General features: G+C 41.8%; 1 protein-coding gene across 5 annotated transcripts in view; it reads right to left on the reverse strand.

Moving 5' to 3' along the window:
* The window catches only part of ABCA1 (ATP binding cassette subfamily A member 1), a 93,295-nt gene that overhangs the window by 36,408 nt on the left and 34,961 nt on the right, over positions 1-21,926 (reverse strand). For all 5 annotated transcript variants that reach the window (XM_039724044.1, XM_039724045.1, XM_039724041.1 and 2 more), the window contains exons 6-7: positions 10,978-11,099; positions 6,770-6,961 (exon numbers count right to left, since the gene is read on the reverse strand). In XM_039724044.1, coding sequence (XP_039579978.1) covers positions 6,770-6,961; positions 10,978-11,099 — 314 coding nt within the window. The remainder of the gene's footprint in view (positions 1-6,769; positions 6,962-10,977; positions 11,100-21,926) is intronic.

Below are 21,926 nucleotides of genomic sequence, written 5' to 3' on the forward strand. Positions count from 1 at the left end.
CAGGACAGCACATGAAATCCCACAAGCCAGTGCTAAGAAGGGGATGCAAAGTCAGTACAGCGGAGAAAAGGACAATTTGGTGGGTACTGGTTTTCAGCGAGACTACACAGATACAAGATACTCAGACACAAAGGACTCCCTACTGCAGTGTGCACTATCACAGGCCTTGATATTCTTTATCCAAAACAAGGGTGTATTTTAAAACAAACAGCTTCCAGGAAATAGTTGGCATGCACTGTTACCAAAGAGCAAGACTGATAGGCTTCCAGAAATGGAAGGCATAGCTTTCAGGAAACTATTTGCTCTAGCAGGAAGTCACATTGAGGACAACTCCCTGTTTCCAATTGCTCTATGTGTAACTGGTGGCCTGGAGTTCAGTTTGTGGGGTTCTTCTTCCCTTCCATTCACATATCTGGATTATCTTGCATGGAAAACATTTGGGCACAATCCTTGTTTCAGGGGAATGAAGATTAAAACAAACTCCTAAGATTTCATATTAGGAGCTCATTGCAGCATTTAAAAGCATACTAAAGTTATAGCACTGCAACACACAAATGAACGGCCAAGGCCCTTGATTTTAAAACATATCTTTTGAGCTGAATCTCTTCCTTTTCACATCTTTCCTGGGGCAATTTCTGGAAACAAAGCCTAGAGGTTTTAGCTTGTTCTGCTAGATCTGCTGGAGATGGGTAAGACCTGGTCAGTGCCAGCTATTGTAAATGGGCACTGTTCTGCTGATCTGCTGGGATGTTTAAAACTCATTTTCTGAATGCACAGTTAGTTTTTGCTCCAAAACCAGTTGCAATTTCAGGGAGGATTCTCTAACCTCTATGGATCTGTACTAAATGCAGTCCTTAAGGTCTGGATAAATAAAAACACATAATCTAGGAGAAAAGCAATTAAATATCCCAAATATATCTTGAAGGTGTAGACCTTCAAGACATATTTAAAGAAATTCAGCCAGCAAATATCAAAGCCACTTATCTGCTCTACCACTACAACTTTAGCAGTAAGATGAGGTAGAAAGTTCCAGGTTCATGCATAACAATGTGCATGTGTTTCTTCAGCTCCATATACTTCATCAATCTACACAAAGATTTGTGTTCACTGCATTCAGAGGTGATTCAGGGACAGAGTGGATGAGGAAGTTTTCTGAAGATACTAATTGGTTCAGAACAGTGAAAAGTCAAAATCCAATTGCAAAGGATTAGTGAACATTCTCCTACTGACACTGTTACAAAGTGCCAGACAAAATTCAGCATTGCAAAGTAAAGTACATAGGGAAAAGACAGTTCTACCTTAAGACACCCCTTGTATGGCCCTGAATTAGCTAATACCACTCGAAAAGACAGATCTTAGAAATACAGTGATAAAACAGACCGACATCAACATAAATCCACAATGCAATCCTCGTTCACAAGTACTATGTGCAGTTTTGTGTTCTCCATCTCTGAAGGAGCTCAGGTACAGACAAAGGCCATGTCTGTACCATTCAAGGTAAAAATGGTTTTTGAAGGAAGAACAATAGACCCCAGTTCTTCCAATGGGATGTGTAGGGACAAAGAGAGGTTATGACCTTGTAGACTTACAAGTGGGATGAGGAATGGAAGTGGGATGATTGCCCTCTATGCCTCGTCATACAGAGCTAGAAAACTTCCAGTGAAATGATCCGTTTAAAACAAAACTAAAGTAGCTTCTGCATATGCAGCTTAGTCAAAACAGGAAAAAATCCCAGTAGACTCTACACAATGCTGAAAGTATTGTGAGTTTGATAAATACTCAAAAGAACTAATTGAGCATAAAAATCTTACATAAAAATGTTATTAAACAACAAGATCCCAACAGCAGATGAGAAAATCTGGGTTGCAAGCTACTGAAGAACAGGACATTACACTGAAGAAATATTACATGCTTGCCCAGTGGCTGCATCCTTTCACATGCCTCCATTAAGGGCCACTGCTGGATTATGAGTCAAGGACACTGAATCTAACGTGACTTTTTCCTGACCTCGTACATCTTAGGTGATTCAAGGAGCTTGCAAACCTTACTCTGAAATGTGAAGAGTACCCATCTATCCTTTCATACCACAGTACCCTGACCTTTCTTCCCTAACAAATTCATATCACTTCAAGATCGCTTCTCACCAGAACTTGCAATAGTACCATTTATATGGAGGAAATTTTACTCTCTCTACCCTTCTTGAACCTTAAAGCCCACTCAGGAAGCCTCTCATAAGTCATGACCAGAGACAATAACAAAAGATCAGTCACAAGGGCCAGTCTTCTTTGAACAGATGAACATGTCATTAATTTCCCTGTAATATACATCTTTGTAGTGACTCACTAAGTAGTTAATTATATTAATAAGAAACCTCTAGGTCCAGGGTAGACCCAGGAAGACTATTCCTACTGTGGGACTGTCTTTAGCAGACATCTGCACTACATCTATGGGCTGGGGTGGGCAGTGACTCATTTACTGGCAATGTGCTGCAAAAACATCACCTGTCTGTTCTAGGCACACCGTGGAAAGACATGTCTAGCACATTTTGAACACAGCTGCCCTCTACAATTACTGTGGTAGTGGCTACCAAGTCACTAAATTTGTCTTTGGGGCAGCCAACATAATAATACTCTTGAAGTACTGAGTGTACTGTGGAGAACTCTGTGCTTGTCTGGGCATGCTACAAGATTTACTCTAGTGATGAATACTTGAGATGGCTAGAGTTGAGGGATGAGCCTTGAATAAATTCACATGAGACTTACAGGGGATGGACAAATCTGATTTAACATACATGAGAATGCATGGGTTTAAAGTGTTGGGAAGTCAAAATATTCAGCCAAAATTCAGTCTGCAACATACAGCTGACTGCTTCTCCTTAATGAAGATGACTCTGCCACATTTGCTTTGAAATAGTTATTACAACTTTATACTGATCTTACCAGAAATTTTCCACTGGCCTCTGCAGAAAAATCACGTGCTTGAAGCTTCAGCTCTTGTTTCCTGAAAGTGGAAGTCTCAAACCTCTGCTGCTTAAAGGGTGATACCATTGTGCTTGACTGAAAACTCTCTCAAAAGACCAAGGAAAACTACGAATTCAGTTGCAGCACATATTTACATTAGGAGACCTTTTCTAAAAACCATTTTTCAACTGCAATGAATTTATTATCTAATGTTTAGTTCATGCTAACCATTTGACAAAATACCACCCATATTAAAGAGGGAGAAAGAAACAATTAGATTTTCATGTGCTCACCCACAGTATTTCAAGGACTACTGTAGTAGACAAGCCACAGCATATTTATGGCTTATTATAGATCCATACCACTGGAAGTGAGTAGGGCAAAACCCTTATTAGGCAGTGCTGTCCAAGAGATGAAATTCCACAGGAGCAATCTGAAGTATCATTTAACCTTCCCCCACCAAATCACATTCAAAACTGGGAAGACTTGCAGAAGGATATACAAACAGGTACTTCTATTATATAAGACGGTCAGAAATGTCCACTGGACTGTGTGGTAATGGCTGGGAACTTACTGCCATTGCTCTTGTTAGCCTTTCCCAAACTGCGTAGTTCCTCTATGGGACAAGTGCTGGCCTACCACAAGGAGAAAGCCAGGAAGGAAATTTGCATGCACGCAGTCTATGCAGTCATGTCTCACTACTGCTCTCAAACCAGCTTCTCCTGCCTCAGTCTCACTCAGCCAGTGCAAGGCAAGCCTCAAGAAGAGAATGTGTCCACAAGGAGCTTGTACAACATGTCCTATAGTATAGTTGGTCAGAAGGCTTCAGAGAATGGATGCTGATTAAGACATGGGCCATGGAATAGGGAATTTGACTTTTTGAAACACTTTTTCCTTCTAGTGGAGTGAACACTCAGAAGAAGGAAAGTTGATCCTCCACCTTGGTGCCCCATGATCACACACAGATTTTCTGCTGGGATTTGATCTGAACAGCCTGCTTCAAGTAGGTTCTTACATGAAAAAGAGTAAGAACACAGACTTTAACCTCCCTACCATACCTCCATGCGCTTGGCTCTGTTTTTGCATCCTACAGAACAGGCTAAATTCATGCAGTACAAAAGATCAATGACAGACCTAGAATTCTAGTGTAAAATTTTAATTAGAAATTCTTGTTTTAACTGTATCACTGCCCTTTGGGCAACACTGAAGGTCTTCTGGATAGAACTGAGGAGCAGGTATGTAAAATATTTATTCCTTGCCTTTCTTTTTATAAAAACAGTGCTGTGACATTTAGAGCTCATGCATTTCATCATGCATGCACTTTATTTTTTTAAAACCTTGATCTGTCCATAATTTGCTAGTAATTACTGCATTTTTGAGAGCTACTTACAACACTTAGCATTTCCCTGAGGCTGCAAATGCACACACATTTTAAGCCAGAACTGAGTGTTATCATCAGGGTCTCAGCCCACACACTCATTCCCTGATCATAGGGCTCTAAATCTTGTACTCTACCCTTCATGTTTTAGCATAAATATTTGTGTAAACATACAATCAGGTCAATCACTTTTAATCCAGATCAATTACATGATGAAACTTACTGCACCATCTTGCAGAGGGAATAACAAACAGGAATGAAGAGGTGAAAAAAACCAAGCAGGTGGATGTCAGGATAAGTCATATGTATTAAGACATTTCAAGAAATCATAGCCACTTAACTGCCCAGATATCAGAGAGGCACAAATTTCCAGTTTACAATTGAAGCCCTTGGTGTTGAATTTACAGAGTTCTTGCACAGTTGCAAGCCCTTGTATTAACCTTCTTGTACTAAGATCCTGCCTCTCCATAAATCACAAAATAGTGCAGTCAGTGAAGGTCATGTCCAATTACACACGCTAAAAACCTGTCTCCAAATTGCTGTTGCACCTGCATTGGACTTGGCCCTTACTTTGCTTACTGAAATGCCTTGCTGTGAAGTACATCAAAGAGATTCAGGGAAAAAAAAACTAATATCTTGACAAATTGCTGGCATTGTTTTACAGACTCTGTAGTAGATATAGAGCATGCTATCTTCAGTGTGCATGTCCAAGATTTGACACACAACGCCTTCAATAAGCTGGGTCAAAAGCCTCCTTTGTTCATGAGCAGAAAGTTCCCTCTTTGTTCAAGGATGGTATTGCAGGTCAGAGCACCTTTTAGCCTCTAAAAACACTAAGTTTCAAATGTGTTGGTTGTGATCCCACACTAAATTTATCCATTTTGTCTGGCCACATAGAAGCCAGTTAGTTTTTGTTTCACTCACTGATTCATTACAGCAGCTCTTAACTACCGGATACACTGTGACACATTTCTGTAGACCTTTACCAGACAATAAGGCACAGCAGGTTTAGAACTCCTGGCTTCTGGACTCTAGCTCTTTTCCCCTTAAAGACAAGCTCATGAGCCAGCTTCTCAGAAGGCCCCCAAAACTGCACATAATGTCTTAAATCTATACTGCTGTTGCCAAGAGGCACAAAGTGGCTTATGAATGTTTCCTTTCACCAACAAACAACACAGACCTAAGAACACAGACAAGCAGTACCTGCTTCTGTCAGCTAAGCTGCAGAAGCTTTTATAAATAAGAAAAGCAAGACAGTCTCCACAGGGCCCAGAAAACCAATTGTGAGTGGTTCAATAGCTGTCTATTTCCAGCCCCCTCAGACCCCAGAATTCTACCACCTTTGAGTGGTTTAAAGTAAATTATGTATATATGTGCATATACACATACAACTGAAGACAAGTAACAAGTTACAGTGAGTCCTCTCCAAACAGCCCATCTCTGTTACAATTTTAGTGCTGTTACCCCATCTCTTATTGCTTATGGGTTGTCTTGCTCTTCCAGCAGCAAAGACAAAGTGCAGATGGAGGACACATGGAAAACAGAAGATGAGCTGTGGAGAGAAGAAGTCACTGACCACTACATAGTGTGCAGGAGAGAAATATGATTCCACTGCTTAATAATGACCCTCTTTGACTGTGGACAAAGCCAAGCAATTGGTACATGGCTTTGAGTACTGAAAGACTCATCAAATATGAAATCTGACACAGCAGACAATAGAATATTTGTTTTAGTGGGTAACAGAGTTGGTTCTGTAGTCCTTTCTTCACTCTGCTGTCATTTCTAGCACTGAATTCCTCAAACTTCCATATTTTAACAGATATTGCAGATCTGTAGCAAAACATTATTGGATTTTCCTAGATCTAAGTCTCCAGTTACCCTGTAAATAATGTATTTTCTTGAAGTTCAATGAATTCTTCCCCCAATACCCATTCCACTGGTTGATTTTTGAAACAGGACTTTACAATTTGACTCTGCTTCATATGATTTAAACCTCCTTAAAGGTTGTGGCCTGTCAGAGGCTAGAAAATTCTGTACTCAGTGGCCCCATGCCAAGGGCAGAGGGTGGTAGTTTTAGTGCTTAGCAAAAGCCAGGCTCATATCTGGACTCATTCCAGCCAAGATACAACATTTGACCAGAACATAGGGACAACCAAGAGCCTGTTTGTTACTGTGCAGCTTAAAGACTTTCCTCAGACAAGCTGAACTGCAGACTACACACACTTATGCTGTGCAAGCAGCAGACTGAAGAGCAGCAAGAATGATGGGAAGAAGCATGTTGCTCATGGTCCCATGGTCCCCGACCATCCTTCTTCTTTCTAACTGCCTCTAAGCAGTTCTGGAAATGCAGGGATGAATTCCTAGACTGAATGACATGGAAAATGTCACTGTGTCAATGACAGACTCTCACTGGTGTGCCCAGTGAACTCACCTGAAGAGGCTTCAAAGGATTCAGGTTGGCACGGAAGGCTTGCTCGGCTGCATGGAGTTTTTCCTTTGACAAGGTGCAAATGAAGGCTTCAGAGTCCATGGCTGCCGTTTGATTTTGGATCATTAGAAATTCAGATGATGTTGAGCTATTGCAGAGATCTCTCAGTCGCATTCGGTAACCAGACACAATGACCTGTGAAAGTGGGAAAAGCATGTAAGTCTGCCTTCATCTAAGACTTCAACAAAAAAAATTGGTTATTTCTCAGACAAAGCAAGCTGTTCATAACACTTCCAGATGGAGGTGAGGGAGCATTCTTCCCTACAGGTTGAGCAGCCCTGATTCATATGCAACTCAGTTCCAAGAAAATCCCTTCCCTGCTGAGTACATGGGAGAGAAGTCCTGGGGGAGGCAGGTCTCTCTTCATTCTCCCGCACATATGCACAAAGCAGCCATGATCCTGTCCTCCACAGCAGCCATTTCCTCCAACCAAGGGTACATGCATTGCCTAACAATTCAGTTTTCTGGGAAATGAGCCACAGAGAAAAAAACAAGGCTTGTGACCAGACACAAGTCTGGCAAATCTATGTGAAGGGCAAAAGACCTATGTCCCAAACTACTTAAGACATATCAGCCAGCCACATTTTCTATGCAGTAATGATTCAGAATCATCTCCCTGAACTCTGAAGTATCTACTCACTAACTGCTGAGACAAACGTTTTGCAGTGGTTTTGAGAGATAATGTATCAGTGAAAAAAAAGTTATCTTACTGGCTGCAACAAATGAGATAAGATCCTAGAGTCTTCCTCCACAGGCATATTTTTCTTAAGGTAATGGTTGCCTTGTCAATAATGTCTTCTAATCCACATGCAATCACCGTATTAACAAAATTGATAAAATCCCTCTGCGTTATCACAAGACTGTTTCAGACCTGATAAACAAATTCTTTTAATAAGGTCAGTTACCAGCTTCATGTTTGCTGAACAGCAAAGTCCATGCCAAAAAGCTGTGTACTTCTCAAAGGTGATAAACAAGGAAAAATCCTGAGTCTACTATTGGAAAGAAACCTTTGTTTGCCTTGGGGCTAGACAGATGGAACCATTTTACTGTAAATACACAGGTAACAACAGCAGTATACTTAATTTCTTCTTTCTGTCATTTCATAAGACCCAGTGTACATTGCCCAACTCTCAACAACTAAAGAGGATTGATCTACATTCCAGAAGAGTTAGCAGCTCATGAACCAGGCTGGTAAGTCTGAAACTTTTCGTCTGTCAAAACCAAAAGGGTATGCATAATCTGAGGGAAAAACTGCATTACATTCAGGAAACAAGCAAATGAAACTGACAGGAGAGAGAAGGGATTTTTAATGCAATACGCATGCAAACCTTTAAATTTGGTCTGTATCCATATGCCAAAAATCCCATCTTTCAATGCCAAAAGCTTTCACATCAAAAAAATTTGGGGTGCTTTTTTTCTTGCCCGCAGAAATACTACTACGAGTGTTACAGACATGCTGAAAAGGAGGTATTTGTGGGGCACTGAAATAACACTCCCAGAACAAGCTTCCCTGGGTGGACATATAGAAAAACCAGTGTCTCCCAGTGCCTCAAGTGTTCACTCACAAAAAGTGAAGGTGAGCAACCTTCCACCATTCTGAAAATGTCCACCTTTTTCACCCAGATTTTAGGCTGCTTGGGTGAGAAGCTGCCCTTTCAAAGCATTGAGGTCAATAGCATGAGACCTTAGAAAAACCATTCTACCTATCCATCCTGAAGCACCCAGTCTCACCAAGTCAGCAAGTTCTCTAATCACTTGCAGTCATCTGAACCCATGGTGCCTTCAGCAGGCAAAAATACATCTGAAATGATGAATTTAGTTCCCTAAGGACTCTCAAAATGCAAGGCTTATGCCTGAAAGTAGTCATAGGTAATTGTTCTGTCCTTACATGTCATGTAATTCTCTCCTTGGGACTTTTCCTGCTTCATGAAACAGAGATTTATTCCAAGCAGAATAGGCAGTGGCCATTACTATTTACTCTTCACTGATAGTCAATGCATCATGCTTCAGCACTGGCCCAGGACCTCATTGTGCCTTCAGCTTTTCAGAGGGACAGGACCTATTCCCACCTCCAAGCCACACAAGAGCTGTCTGGCCACACCTGGACAACAGCAGCATACCAGCCTTGATTACACAGCTGCTTGCCCACTGCTGACCCAAGCACCTTCCAAATCCCACACCCTTCTGAGCACACCTGCCACGACTGGAAAAACACAAGGCTGAGCCACTCAGCCCCAGGAAGCAACATGCCCATCAAGACAAGGCTCTGGTCGCTTTTATCTGTTTGCACTAATTTCAGTATGCTAGATACACAACTCTGCTGGATATACCAGAGCGCTGTCATTACAGTAACACCACTGAATAGTCCCATCTCCTTGGAGACTCCAGTTCCTACTTGATGGTGCAGCGTAACTTCAGGCCTTGCTGAACAGCCCCAGGACACCAACAGACGGCAGAAGCAGGCCGTATTTGCTGTGAAAGGTTGGCACACTCTGGCTAGGCCCTTTTACTATATGACTTCTGAATGAAGCTGTGACCCACTCATTAAGAAACCTAACAAATACTGCCTATTAATACTGAAGTCACTAGGCAGCTCAGCAGTGAGGTCAGATCTCCAAAGCAGATCTCCAGCAAAATCAAAGATGTCCATTTTGTGAGTCAGATAAAGTCATTCTGCAGGAAGGGAGTGGTCTGCATGTCTAGTTACCATCTGTATTAGAAAATTGCTCACAGAAAATTTGGTGGGCCACTGCTCTGTTCCACAGCTTAACATCCTGGTGCTCAGATTAGCTCTTCTTGCCATCCCTAAGCACAGAATGCTGTTATGACTTAGCAGCATCACTCCTAGTCCTTTAGCAGAATCAGCTCAAAAATTACACAAGAGCACAGCCTGAAGCATTCAAGGAAGAATAAGGTGACTGACCAGTCTTTCACCATACTTCAGACACATTATGTAGATACAAGCTAAGCTTTTTGCCTCCTTCCATTTCCATATACAACCAATAAAGCTTGGCAGTCACACAATGTATAGTGAGGTTTTTATGTGGTTTTTGCCTGTTTGAAAATCTTTCTGCCCCTCCACTAACTTAGGGAGAATTATAAGAATGCTGTTGCTTCAGTCTTCCAGTTACCCTCCCAGAATCATCTGTAGCATGATTCTGTCTTAGTCTAATTAGTTTTAAGTAAAACAAAGCTTGCAGCCTAAAATGGGTAAGATTTTTTTCTCTGCTTTACATTTTTTTAGCAGAATGTGTCCTTAACTTGTAGGATAACTTATCAAATTGCACTAAAACAGATGGCTTGAAAGAATTCACTAAAGAACAAGACAATGTGTGCAAAGAGCGACAGCATTTGTAACTACAGGAAAACAAAGACTAAAAGGACAATTAATCCATTCCACTTCAATTAAGAGATCTGATATGGAGTTGAGGATCAAAACAGATTTTCTTTTCCTTTTGCATACCACCTTTTGCATTCTTTCAAGAGAACCCTGGGTCTTCCTTTGAAGTCTGTTCTGACTTCCGCATTAGAAAGGATGCTGGGGGACTAATTCATCAAACCTAGCAAAAAACATTTTACATGCATGACAATGACAGACAGTCATCACATGACAGGGCTCTAGTCTACTGTCACCACTTGCGATGTTTATGACTGCAATCACGGATCACTCAGGACAGCAGGACTCTTGTCCAGCATAATTTACCGTGTGTCTGTGTTAATGTGTGGGCCACAAACCTAAAAGTAGAGCTCCTTCTGCTGCGCAGGAATGTAAGGCAGAGCAAGACCTAGAAATCCTGCTCCAGTCCAAGCTGCATGGCTGAAAACAGTCAGAACAGCACTAGCAGCTTAATTAATGTTTTACTTCCACTAAAAAAAAAAGAAGAAGAAGGAGGAAGAAATTCAGCTTAGCCTGAGGGTACTATTTTCTTATGCAGGTCGAAACACTTACTAATGTTCCCAGTGTCCTTTTACAGTTTAAAATCAAATAAGACAGTAAATTGAGGGCAAGGGGGAAGACAGAAGCAGGGAATACATTTTCCTCTGTGTTTCCACAGCACCTAGCACAGAGGGATGCAGCACTGTGGATCTTGGCACTACAGCTAAACAAACAATAGACAAGCATTATGTTAGGAGCTGAAAGTACTCTTTACCTGCTGCAGGTTGACCCCTGCATCCAGTAGCTCCTCTATGGCAGATGATGGCATAGAGACATTATGATGGAGGAAGTCAGAGAATGTCTCATTGTCAATCAGGAAATCCCGAAGTTTCAAGTCTGGAAAATGACAAAACAAGCAAAATTCTGGTCACAGCAAAGCTGAACGGAAACTCATGTGAGAGCACTGAACAGGAAAAGTCAAGCTGATAAATAGGGGAGAGGGAATTACACAAACCATAGCACAAAAGGAAGAGGAGCTGCTGGTAAAGTGCTCTGAAACTTGGCAGGCTTCAGAAATGTCAATCCATGATGTCTCGGTCTCAAATAAAATCCCCAAACCAACAACAAAAAAAGCAATCGACCTTCAAAACCAACTCCCATTAACATCATTACTTCAGGTCAATCTGCTCATAAATACACTGAAGCAAGGCACACCAAGTTGCTCCCTTGATCTGAAACCTACTACAGCATTAGCACTTAATCCCTGTGTTGTTACTGAACATGGGACTGAGCTGGTGCATGGACCACTAAGGGATTTACTAGCCTTTAGTTAATTATGTTAACAGCTGATGTACTCTACCATTAATTTCAAAGTCTGACATATGCAGACACACAGGTATGATACAGAATCACAGATCTAGGAAAAAATCTTAGCTACGTGGAATTAAAAAATACATTTGCAGCATTATTTCCATATTCTTTCCCAAGTGCTTCGCATACTCAAGCCATCAGCATTTCAGCTCTTGACTTTAAAACAAATTTGAACCTACGTTACAACAAGGAGGAACCATCTGGAAATTCTAATCCAAGCACACTAAAGTCCACAAAACTGGATCTTTAGAAGCTGATACTCAGAGCTGATAGTGTTTTGGGTTGTTGTCTTGGGTTTTGAGCATGGGCTTGGTTTTTTTTGGTTTTGGTTTTTTTTTTGGTTTGGGGTTTTTGTTTTTTTTTTTTTTGTTTGTTTGTTGGGTTTTTTTGTGGTATTGGTTTCTTTGGTTTGGTTGGTTTTGTGTTTTTTTGGGGGGGGTGAGGGTGGGGGTAGGGAGTGGTGTTTGGTTTGGTTTTTGTTGTTGTGGTTTTCTTTAAGAGAGAGAGAGGAAAATTCTATCTCCATAATGCTTAAACAAGAAGTGATGAGCAAAGCACCTATGCCAGGAGGAGGTGAGAGACCAAGTCCTATAGGATTTACTAGAGTGAAGATTTCCAGACTGAGAAATCTAGCTAGGTGTCATGCTGTATTTTTTACTTTAGGAAGACAGGATGCTGCAACCCAGAGCAAACAGTGGAAAACAATGAACTCTAAAGAGAAAGTAATGATATGGAAGATGCAGGGGCTTGTACCTTTACCCTCTTATAGGGCACAGCTGTAACAACCTCCTCCCCCACCTCCTGTGCCGGAGGAGTTTTATGGTTTGGTTTCGTTTTTTGTGTTTTGGTTGGGGGTTTTTTTTGTTGTTGTTTGTTTGGAGTTTTGCGGGGGGGAGGGTTTGTGTTTGTTTTTTTTTTTTTCTTTCTTTTTTTTGTTTTGTTGGGTTTTTTTTGTTGGTTGGCTATGGTTTAGCTTGGGAATGTGATACTGTCACTAATGGCCCCATCAAGAAGTATGGTGTGCATTCGGGGTTCCACGGAAGGTGTCAGGGAGACCCGGTGGTTCGGGTGCCACTTCTGCCTCCCAGGCTGATCCTGCCAGAGGGAGCCGGCAAGGGGAGGAACCACACACTCTGCTCCTGCAGCACGAAGTACACGGGGTTACTGACGGTCATTGCTCCTTCATCTACATATCCAGTTACAAATTCCCCGTTGCCTTTTTGTTCCACACGAAAAAGTAAATCACCCGCCTCAGCTGAGGCAAGGCGGAGGTTACTCTGGGGCAAAAGTGTCTCCCTCGCCTTCCTCTCTCCCACGCAGCAAGACCACTCACGAATATGCTGGTTTTCAGCACACCATGCAAACGCCCCACTTGAACCCCACTAGCAAAATCCACCATCGCTTCCACTCCCTGCCCAGGAAAAGGCTGGGAAAAGATCTGGCTCCTGCAATAACATAAAACTGTACTTCACTTTCCAGCAGAGGCTAAAGCACCCTGCTTCACGGCAAGCAGAGGAAAAACTTCCCCCACCCCGATTCCTTGGTTACTTCCTACATGTGCCAAAATCCTTAAACACTTCTGCAGCTTGTTTATTTTCTGGTGAGATCATCAACTGTTCAGAAAGTCAAACGGACAAAGGGGGGGCTGACTGAAGGCACACTGGCATGCAGAGATCAGATGTTTGCAAGCTTTTTCATTGAATCTGCCCCTACTTCAGATGTTTTTCAAGCTTCTCTTAAAGGGCCACATGCCTTATGGGGGGGGAAAAAAAAAAAGGTAGCCAAGCAATAATTCTTCCACATTTCTGTTTCCTCAGCAATGTGTTGCTTCTTGGTTTGGCTAGTCTATTTTATCTGGGTTTGCCTTAGAGGTTTTTTGCCATATGGAGGCATGATTTTCTTGGTCAGGGACATATTCTATAGGCAGAAATGCAACCTGAACTACACTGAGATTCCTGCTGGCCTGCCTGTAATCATGAGCAGGAGTAACAAAGAGTCACCATCTTTCACAGCTGTAATTAACCAGCCCAGCATTAGCAGAGCATTCATCCCCTGCCTTTTTTGTCATGCCAAGCTAACTTAGCACTAGAATTTGCTGAAAATCAATGCTGCATTCCAAGGAAATCCTACAAACATCTGAATGAGTTTTCATCATCATTTGGAGTAAGCCATGAAAAAAACAGAGCAAGGTTACCAGAACTGTTGGGCAGTGTTTGGCTTCCAGACAGCTGATCATGAAACCATGATCACTACCCAAGACCACAGGTGAAAGCTCTGCAAGACCAAGGAACCAAATCCCAACACCTCAGTCCTGGCTGCAGTGCCCTAAGCACACAGCCAAGCCTTTTGTATCTCAACCCATCTGGTCTTACTTCCAGGACTTGTGGGTCAGTGTCTTAAGCAATCCCTCTCAATTACGGAGGCATGCATAACAGCTTGCACGTGATAAAACCAAACATTGCAATGCATCTAAATTCTCCCTCTGGATACTTTAAAAAGTCAAGGTTTAACAGAAGTTTCCTCTTGAAAACAGCCATTGCCATCCAAGATGACTGCTTGCCCACTAGGACCTAAGGAAACAAAAGAAGCATTACTTAGAAAACCCCCCCAAAATAGAAAGCAAAAGAAACAGGTAAGTCTTCTGAAGGCTAGTACCAAGGTTATTTAATAATGCAAACACCTGGAGTGGAAGAACACATTTTACCACCACAGACCTATTACTGCAATATTTTCCTGCCATAAAAATATAGAAACACTATCAAATTACTCAAATACATGAGACAAAATGTCAGCTCAAACAGGACACAACTTGTGTCTCCTCTCTTGCTTGAGAGTGGACAAGAGCATCATTACAATCAGTCACTGCAAGCTGGTGGGCATAGAACAATGCACTGGAGACTAATCTCTCCACATACTTTGACATGGACATGCAGCCCTTCCTTGCCCATCCCCTTCATCTTCAACAGGAAACCAAGGGAGCTACAGCCCTGCAGGCTCCCTCACCCCCGGCACAGGGTTCGTCCTCCTGTCTGAAACCACAGGCCCCAGCAAGCAAGCCAAGCCCTAAGCACAAAGCAGGAGATAAACTTGAGGCCAGACTCAGCAAACACAGTCAAAAGACTGTCAAAACTGATGTGAACCATCTTGCTGACTCAGTGGTGGGATAGTCAGCAGAAATAATACTGAGACAGCCTTTCCCCATGGCAGACTACTTTTTCAGTTTCAGTCCTGACATCAAGGGAGTAATAGCAGAGAACAGAAACTTCTGCTTGTAAACCATGCAAATAACCCCCAAACCCAACAGGTCTAGCAGGGCTGAAATGCCTTTGTTGTAATTAGATCTAGGTTGGGCACAATATGGCAACAGGAGACCATCCCTATGCACATGAAACAAGCAGAAGAGATGTCCATATCCCATGTGGGACACGGAGAAAAATCCTTCGTATGGTCACATAAGGAAGCTTCCAGCACAACTGAGAACTCCCAACCTGGAGGTCTTGTGCCTTAACCACAAAATGTCCCTTCCTCTCTGAAGTCAGCAGTCAGGATTAGACAATTACACATGGCAGCATTTCACGGATATTGTTTTCACAAAAGGCACAGCTGTCCTTCATTTCCACACAGTTCAAACAGACCTTGGGGGCTGCCTTCTGGGCATCAAAACCAGAAACTCTTGGATTTTCATACTGCAGAGCATCTCCTACTCTAACACTTTATTACATTCTAAGATTTACATTTTACTGACTACTTAACCTTTTCCAGAACCTCTGTGCCTGGGCACAGTGGTAGTCAGTCCTTGCTTAAGAATCAAATCTTTGTGACAAAAAAACCAAAAACAAACCCAAAACATATTAAAAGAGCTCAAGACAATCACATGAATTAGTGAAGAAAAACAACCTCTATGGTTGCTATATTACTGATTAAAATAAACATCAAAATAAAAATAGCAAATCAGCGCTATGTGGGGGTTTCTGGTTCCGTACAGACCAGAGCTGAACACTGATTGTGCAGTGAAGGAAGTATCTGTGGTCCAAAACCATAGGGTTTTATTTTCTTCATTCCTGAAACATATCCCCAGTTACTTTCCCAAGCTCAAAAGGTTGGTCAAAGTGCAAGAAAAGCCATGGCTGGGTATCAGTTTTAATTTGCTGATCTTACTACAAGTATGATCATAACAGGTCCCATAGTAAGCAGTGACAATTTCCAACAGTACTGGGAAGATCCACAGACAAGTGTAAAAAAGAAAAGGTTTTAGGGGCAGGTTACAGAACAAGACTCTTCTATCATACTTGTCTCCCATTCTTTCTTCTTCCACTGAGAAGCACAGATACTTCCTCCAGAAACTTAATGGCGCAGTGTCTTTTAAAATTAAACAGCAGGGTGGGAAAACAGAACCCCACAGAAACTGTGGCTATATATGTTTTTCATATCCTGAACACTGCAAGCTAAAAATAAAAGGCATGCAAATGGAATTCAATGTTATCGCAATCCACTGTAGAGTACAAAGCTCACCAGGTCTCACTTAATTTGTGGGATTTCTGCCCAAAGGGTTTGTGCCCATCATCTAAAATGTACCAGGTTGTCAGCCACTTTAAAGCTAATAAGCTCAATGAAAACACTGTGACAGTCTGATCTACTTCGCAGTCGCACATACCTTAACTCCCCATAAAAGAATGAATGAAGGGAAGGGAGAAGCAGCTGCATGCTTTAAGTTAATTCGGCAGCTCTGAGGAAAGCAGGGCAATATGTCTGATCTATAGACATGGCTTTTTGTCATCAGGAGACTTCTCTCTATTGATTAAACACTCAAGACTGAAAACAATTATGTTACTTTATTTATACCCATTGCAGCTGGGGAGATTTGCTAGCCTTTGGCTAGGCCTGTATCCATCATAGCTAAATATCAATGCAACACAGAGGCTGGTATGAAATTCTGACCCTTATTTCTTACCACAGAGACTGTTCATAGGGCAACCCAATCATTTTTGTAATATCAACTAAGGTGTCACAGCAAGCTGAAACAGCAAGATGAGGCATGAGACACTTTAGCTTCATTCTTTAAGAACAGCAACATTCCACAAGTGCCCAAAGGAGACAGAGAGAATTGGGTTCCCAGCTCAGCATCTGTCTCCACCAATTAACAGAAGGAGCAAAGCAAGGAAGAATGTCAAGCAAGCAAAGAACGTATTTTCTTGCCCCTGTTCAAAGACTTGGGATTCAGAGTTCCCCAGTCAGGTAAAACTGCACTTCTACAGGAAAGAATGGCCCAGCCTGATTGCACTGCTGGCTGTCATGTCTGTGCTAAACTGTGCCCAGGTGTGACTGGACAACAAGATTACAAGACAACCTAGTCACACAGGCCCGCTTCACCCAGGGCACTGCTTCTTCACTGATCATACTTCCAGCAACAGGAGATTTGGACAACACAAGCCCATGGAGATGCTGAAGCTGAGACAACGAGCAGAAGCTCCAGCAGCTGAGAGCATTTACTGGTAGCACACATGACCACCACAAAAATTCTAGCTAGACACCTGTCTTTCAGGAAACCTTCTCCTGGTAAGGTGACCAGGGCAGGCAAATCAAATGCTGCCACAGAATGACACTGGAAGTCTCTATTAATTTTTATTATCTGGGAAGTATTCTTCTTGAATGGGTGACAGGTGCACTTGAACACGTGGAATGATTTTCACACTCGTTACCTATCACTGCGATTTATTGCTAAAAGATGTCTGAAGCTACTTTCCACAAAAATATAAATAGGCTCTCAAATAATTTCAACAGCAGAACCAAAGATTGAATTACTTTAATTATATGACCATCCAGAGTAAACTGACAACCATCCAGAACAAACCACAATCTCCTAACGGTGAACCATGCTACTGCATTGAACCCTACTGGGCCAATGACCCTGACTGACAATGTGAAAAGCAAACTTTTTGCAGTGCTGGGCAACGCAACAAATTTTCACCTGCCTTCATTATACTCCTAACCTTAGACAACATATCCAAAAAGCATTATAAAGTAATATTTTTTAAGGATTTTGGTCTTGGTTTCTTTAGCACTTACAATGTTTTAATTATTCTTTTCATCTGGGGCAGCTTTCCCCCTGTGAGGTGAGAATAGCTCTCAGAGCTGCCTGTGTACCTATTAATGCTGGCAAGAGCTAAACTGTCTTCTGAAAAAGTTGGACAGCCATACTCTGATTTGCTTACAAGAAATCAAGCAGCTCAGCAGGCCTGTTGTGCAGGATCAGCTAGTGTGAAAATACAAGCCTAATTTGCTCACAGTCAAAGTGCTGTTCCTTCTGCAGCCATGGCCTGACCTGTTTTACAGCACGCTACAGCTCTCTGCCCTGAAAGCCATCACACACTAAACAGTGCTCCCTCTGCAGACACTAGATAACACCAAAGTGAACACCCCATTAACCAGGGTCCATCATCTTCGCATATCTGCTATGCCAAATGGCGATGTGAGTAAAAAAGAGGCAACGTGCCATCCATCTCCACCAGCTAGCATCTCCCCTGAGAGAAAGGGAAATACTGTGCAACAGGCCCAGGTCTTCCCTCTCATCTTGGGACTGTGACATCAGGACCACCTCCATTCCTCTCTAAGTCATGATTTTTGCTTGGAAGAGCTTTAAATGTAGTCCAGAACAATTACTCTGGCAGACAGCACAGTTCTCAGCATGTACTAATGCACATACACAAACCAGTCCTCAGCTAGCCTCCACTGGGGGTACACTGACCTCAGGCATGCAGAGCCCATTAAGCCTAGATCCTACCTCTACCCTTCGTGGGAAGTCAGCACAAAAAGAAGGCTAATACATCCCTTTGAGTAGTTGTTTTGTGCAAAAGCCATCAGGTCCTCTTCCTGTATGACATACATGACAAGAGAAAGACTCTGCGTCAGAAAGCCAAGACACAAGGCACAGAGGCAAAATCTTCAGGCTGGTCACCACAGCCAGCAAACACAGCCTGCAGAGTTCCTGCCTAAGGAGGGCACACCCAACCACCTCCCTAAGCCCCACATTATGCCTCAGAACAGATATTCTTGAGACTTTCCCTGTTGCAAGGCAAATTCTGTTATCTGCACAGACAACCATGAAATAGAGTCTGCCAATGAAAAAAGCAGAAAGAAATTACACAGACTTCTAACAGTGCAAAAAAAAAAAAAAAAAGAGCAGGCTTAAAGGAAACACCCTAACAATAGTCACTGTATTGCTTTAAGAAGTAAAGAAGTAAATTCTGAGCAGAGCTTCAAACTGCATGGCATTATAACTGGTTGAAAATACTCCTGCTAATGTTCACAAAACAAGGACAGACTGCAAATTTCTTAGCCTCTGTCAGTCACAGAGATGATGGACAACAGATGTGATGATATAAAATACTTCATTATTACAACAAAATTATTTTCAGGAGTGGTAAACCAAACAAATTCAGAGATTGTATAAACTAAGAAGAAGGCCCTCCAAAGGTCAAACCCAGCTCAGGGCAAGATGGGTTCTTCTACAGAGGCAGGAAATAATTCTTTGATATTAAGACTGGATTTTTACTGCACTAGGGATATTATGCCCTGGATAATATACAGGTTTCAGATGTTTCAAAACATCAACTCAAAGTAAAATATATTAAAAAACCCCAAGCAATAGAGAGACTGAAACCCAAATGTCTTGGTCACATCCAGTCACATACCACATGCCAACACAATTCTAATGTCAAACATAAGCACAAAAGGAATGGTAATGGCACTATGCTATTAAAATGCATGGAGCTGAGCAGAATTTGAAAGAGTAAGCTGTGACCAATGAGGACCCTGTCTAGAATTCCTTCTACTTGAGCAAGTGACTGTAAATCTAGTAGAAATTCAAATCACTGGAAAAGGCAGGGCTGGACATCAAATGACCATTACTAATAGCAGAAGTGTTTTCATAAGCTGGCTATGTAAGCATGCATCAGTGAGACTAGTTCAAATGCAACCACAAGACACTTATATGAGAATAAGTCTCTCCCCAAAACAAGCAGGCAGAATGTGTCCAGCAGTATTTTCCTACTTGAAAATTATCACAGCAGTACCTATCCAGTTTGAAGAGCTTCTCCCATTAAACTGGCATGGGTAATGATGTAACCTTAAGCATGGGTAACCTTAAGCAAAACAGCAGGCAGAGCTTTCCAAGATCAAAGCACCCTGACTGTCCTGCACTTGTATTTGTTCCTCCTTACACAGAAAGGCTGATGAGAACAGAAAAAGCTACCCCTCCCTTGGGTGTGAGGGCTCATCCTGCCAGATATCTATTCCTCTTGCCACAAATTCAGGGAACCTGACTGACATCTGACTTACTCTAGTTTAGCAAGATACCAAGTCTGCAGTCAGCAGATCACAGTAGCTTTTACTTTTTCTGTGTTAAGGAAGACCTGACAGTTCTGAATTTAGTGCCAAGTCCTAATGCTCCTTATCCAGCACACTGCATAAGCCACCTTCAGAACAAAGAGTATAACCAACCAAAAAATGCTGAAGATTAACAACAATAAGCCAATCATTACACTGCACTTAGTTTAACCAGAAACACTGTCTACTTCCACTGAAAATATATCTGCATCTAAATTATTTCAACCTCCCATGATTGTTCCCTACATTTCAGTTTAGTTGGTCACTGCAAACTTACCCTTACAGATAGTTGTTTGGGTTTGCTTTTGAGTCTCAAGTCCAATAGAAGGGAATAAAACCCTCAAACTTCATCATTAAAGGAAAGATTGTGTTTTCTGCACCTAGTTTAGAGTAACCTTTGCAACTGTTCAAGCACTTCACTATTAGAAATCTGACTGTTGAGCAACAGCACTTCAAAATAATTTAAGAACTTTCTCAATCTTTGAGAAAGACTGAAAAACAGATGCTTAGTAAATAATGACTCCTCAATTCACACAAAGTTTTAGCTGGAAATCATGTCTCTCACATTGTAAGTGTGACACTATACTGCACTACATCAGGATGGTCCCAAGAGACCCTGCCTTGGTAGTTTCAGGAGCTCATCCTTCCAGCTGGTTTTCCATGGAACTGTCAATACACTAACCAATCCTTCCCTTTGGTACTGTCATAACTTGCTGGCTGAAAATACACCCTGGAGTATTTGCACCACTCTGCTTTACACAGACGACTGGATTACCTCTCAGCACAGAGAAGAGCAGTATCTCCTGGTACTTTAGGAACCTGATTCTGTGTATCAGAGTCAGAAAGCACTGCAATTACCTGAAGAAAATGGAGTATGTACTGCTGGAGAGGTCTTACACATTATTTCTATGGATACACCAGTAAAATTCCTTGCACTTTAATTTAGGAGCAGAGATAACATGAAAAAGAAGGAAAAAGACCAGGTAGGTGAAGACACTTGTGGTCTTAAAGGGCTATTTCATTGTCCTGATTTGTGTTCTCGGGCTTTACTGTTCCTCACCTGCTGAGTGGGAAGCATGTGAACAGAGCAGGGTAAAACCACAGGTGATTGCTGCTGACCATGTTGTCACATAGTTGTGCCTTTGCTACAATGAAAATTGTTAGGACAATGGACTTCCATGTCTACATCAGGTATCAAGTGCCAAATCCACTATTTTTTTTTTCTCCCTACTGTTCTGAAGTAGCCTTTTGTTGGGTAGGCAGCAGTGCTGCTTTCCTAAGGAGGTGGTTGGCACAATCCAGAACAGGCACTCAGACTTTAGATACTGCTATCTTACAGCAGTAAGCTGCATTTTCCCCATCAGCAAATCTCCTTCTGGCACATATCTATGCTCAGTCAGCTTCGGATATGGTCCAATTATGTTTCAGCTGCACTTGTTAGAATAAATAGAGAACTATAAGGAAAAGACCTCCAAAGATATAATAGTTTATGCTTATTAAGTTCTGACTGTCTGTGGTTACATAAACCTTCTGAGAATGTAAAGAAAAACACATCTAAATACTACCTCAGGTAGTATGTTCCTCTAAAAATATGTTTAGAAGAACAGGAAGGTTCAAGAAGGGTGAGAAAACCACCACAAAACACCAAAACTCACAGGAAAGGGTCTTTAAATCCTTTTAAAGGGTCTTTTATTGCACCATTCTTAAAACTAAAGCTCAATTAGAAAGGGAAGGAAACTCTGGCTGCTTACAGAGGATGTGTGTCACAGAACAGCATGAATCTCCCCCACATATAGCACACAGAGTGCTGCCAGGTCAGCATAAAAAAAAAGCTAGGGCAAGATCTTCAGCAAGTAGATGAGCTACATTTCACTAAATTTTTAAAGGTACACCAATTTTTTATCAGTTGAGAATTCCTGATACACAGGCCTAAGCAATGCACAATTTTAACCAACTCTGTTAATTATT

This window comes from Passer montanus, unplaced genomic scaffold (genome assembly GCF_014805655.1).
Source record: "Passer montanus isolate IOZ18808 unplaced genomic scaffold, ASM1480565v1 scaffold52, whole genome shotgun sequence".
Classification (NCBI taxonomy): domain Eukaryota; kingdom Metazoa; phylum Chordata; class Aves; order Passeriformes; family Passeridae; genus Passer; species Passer montanus.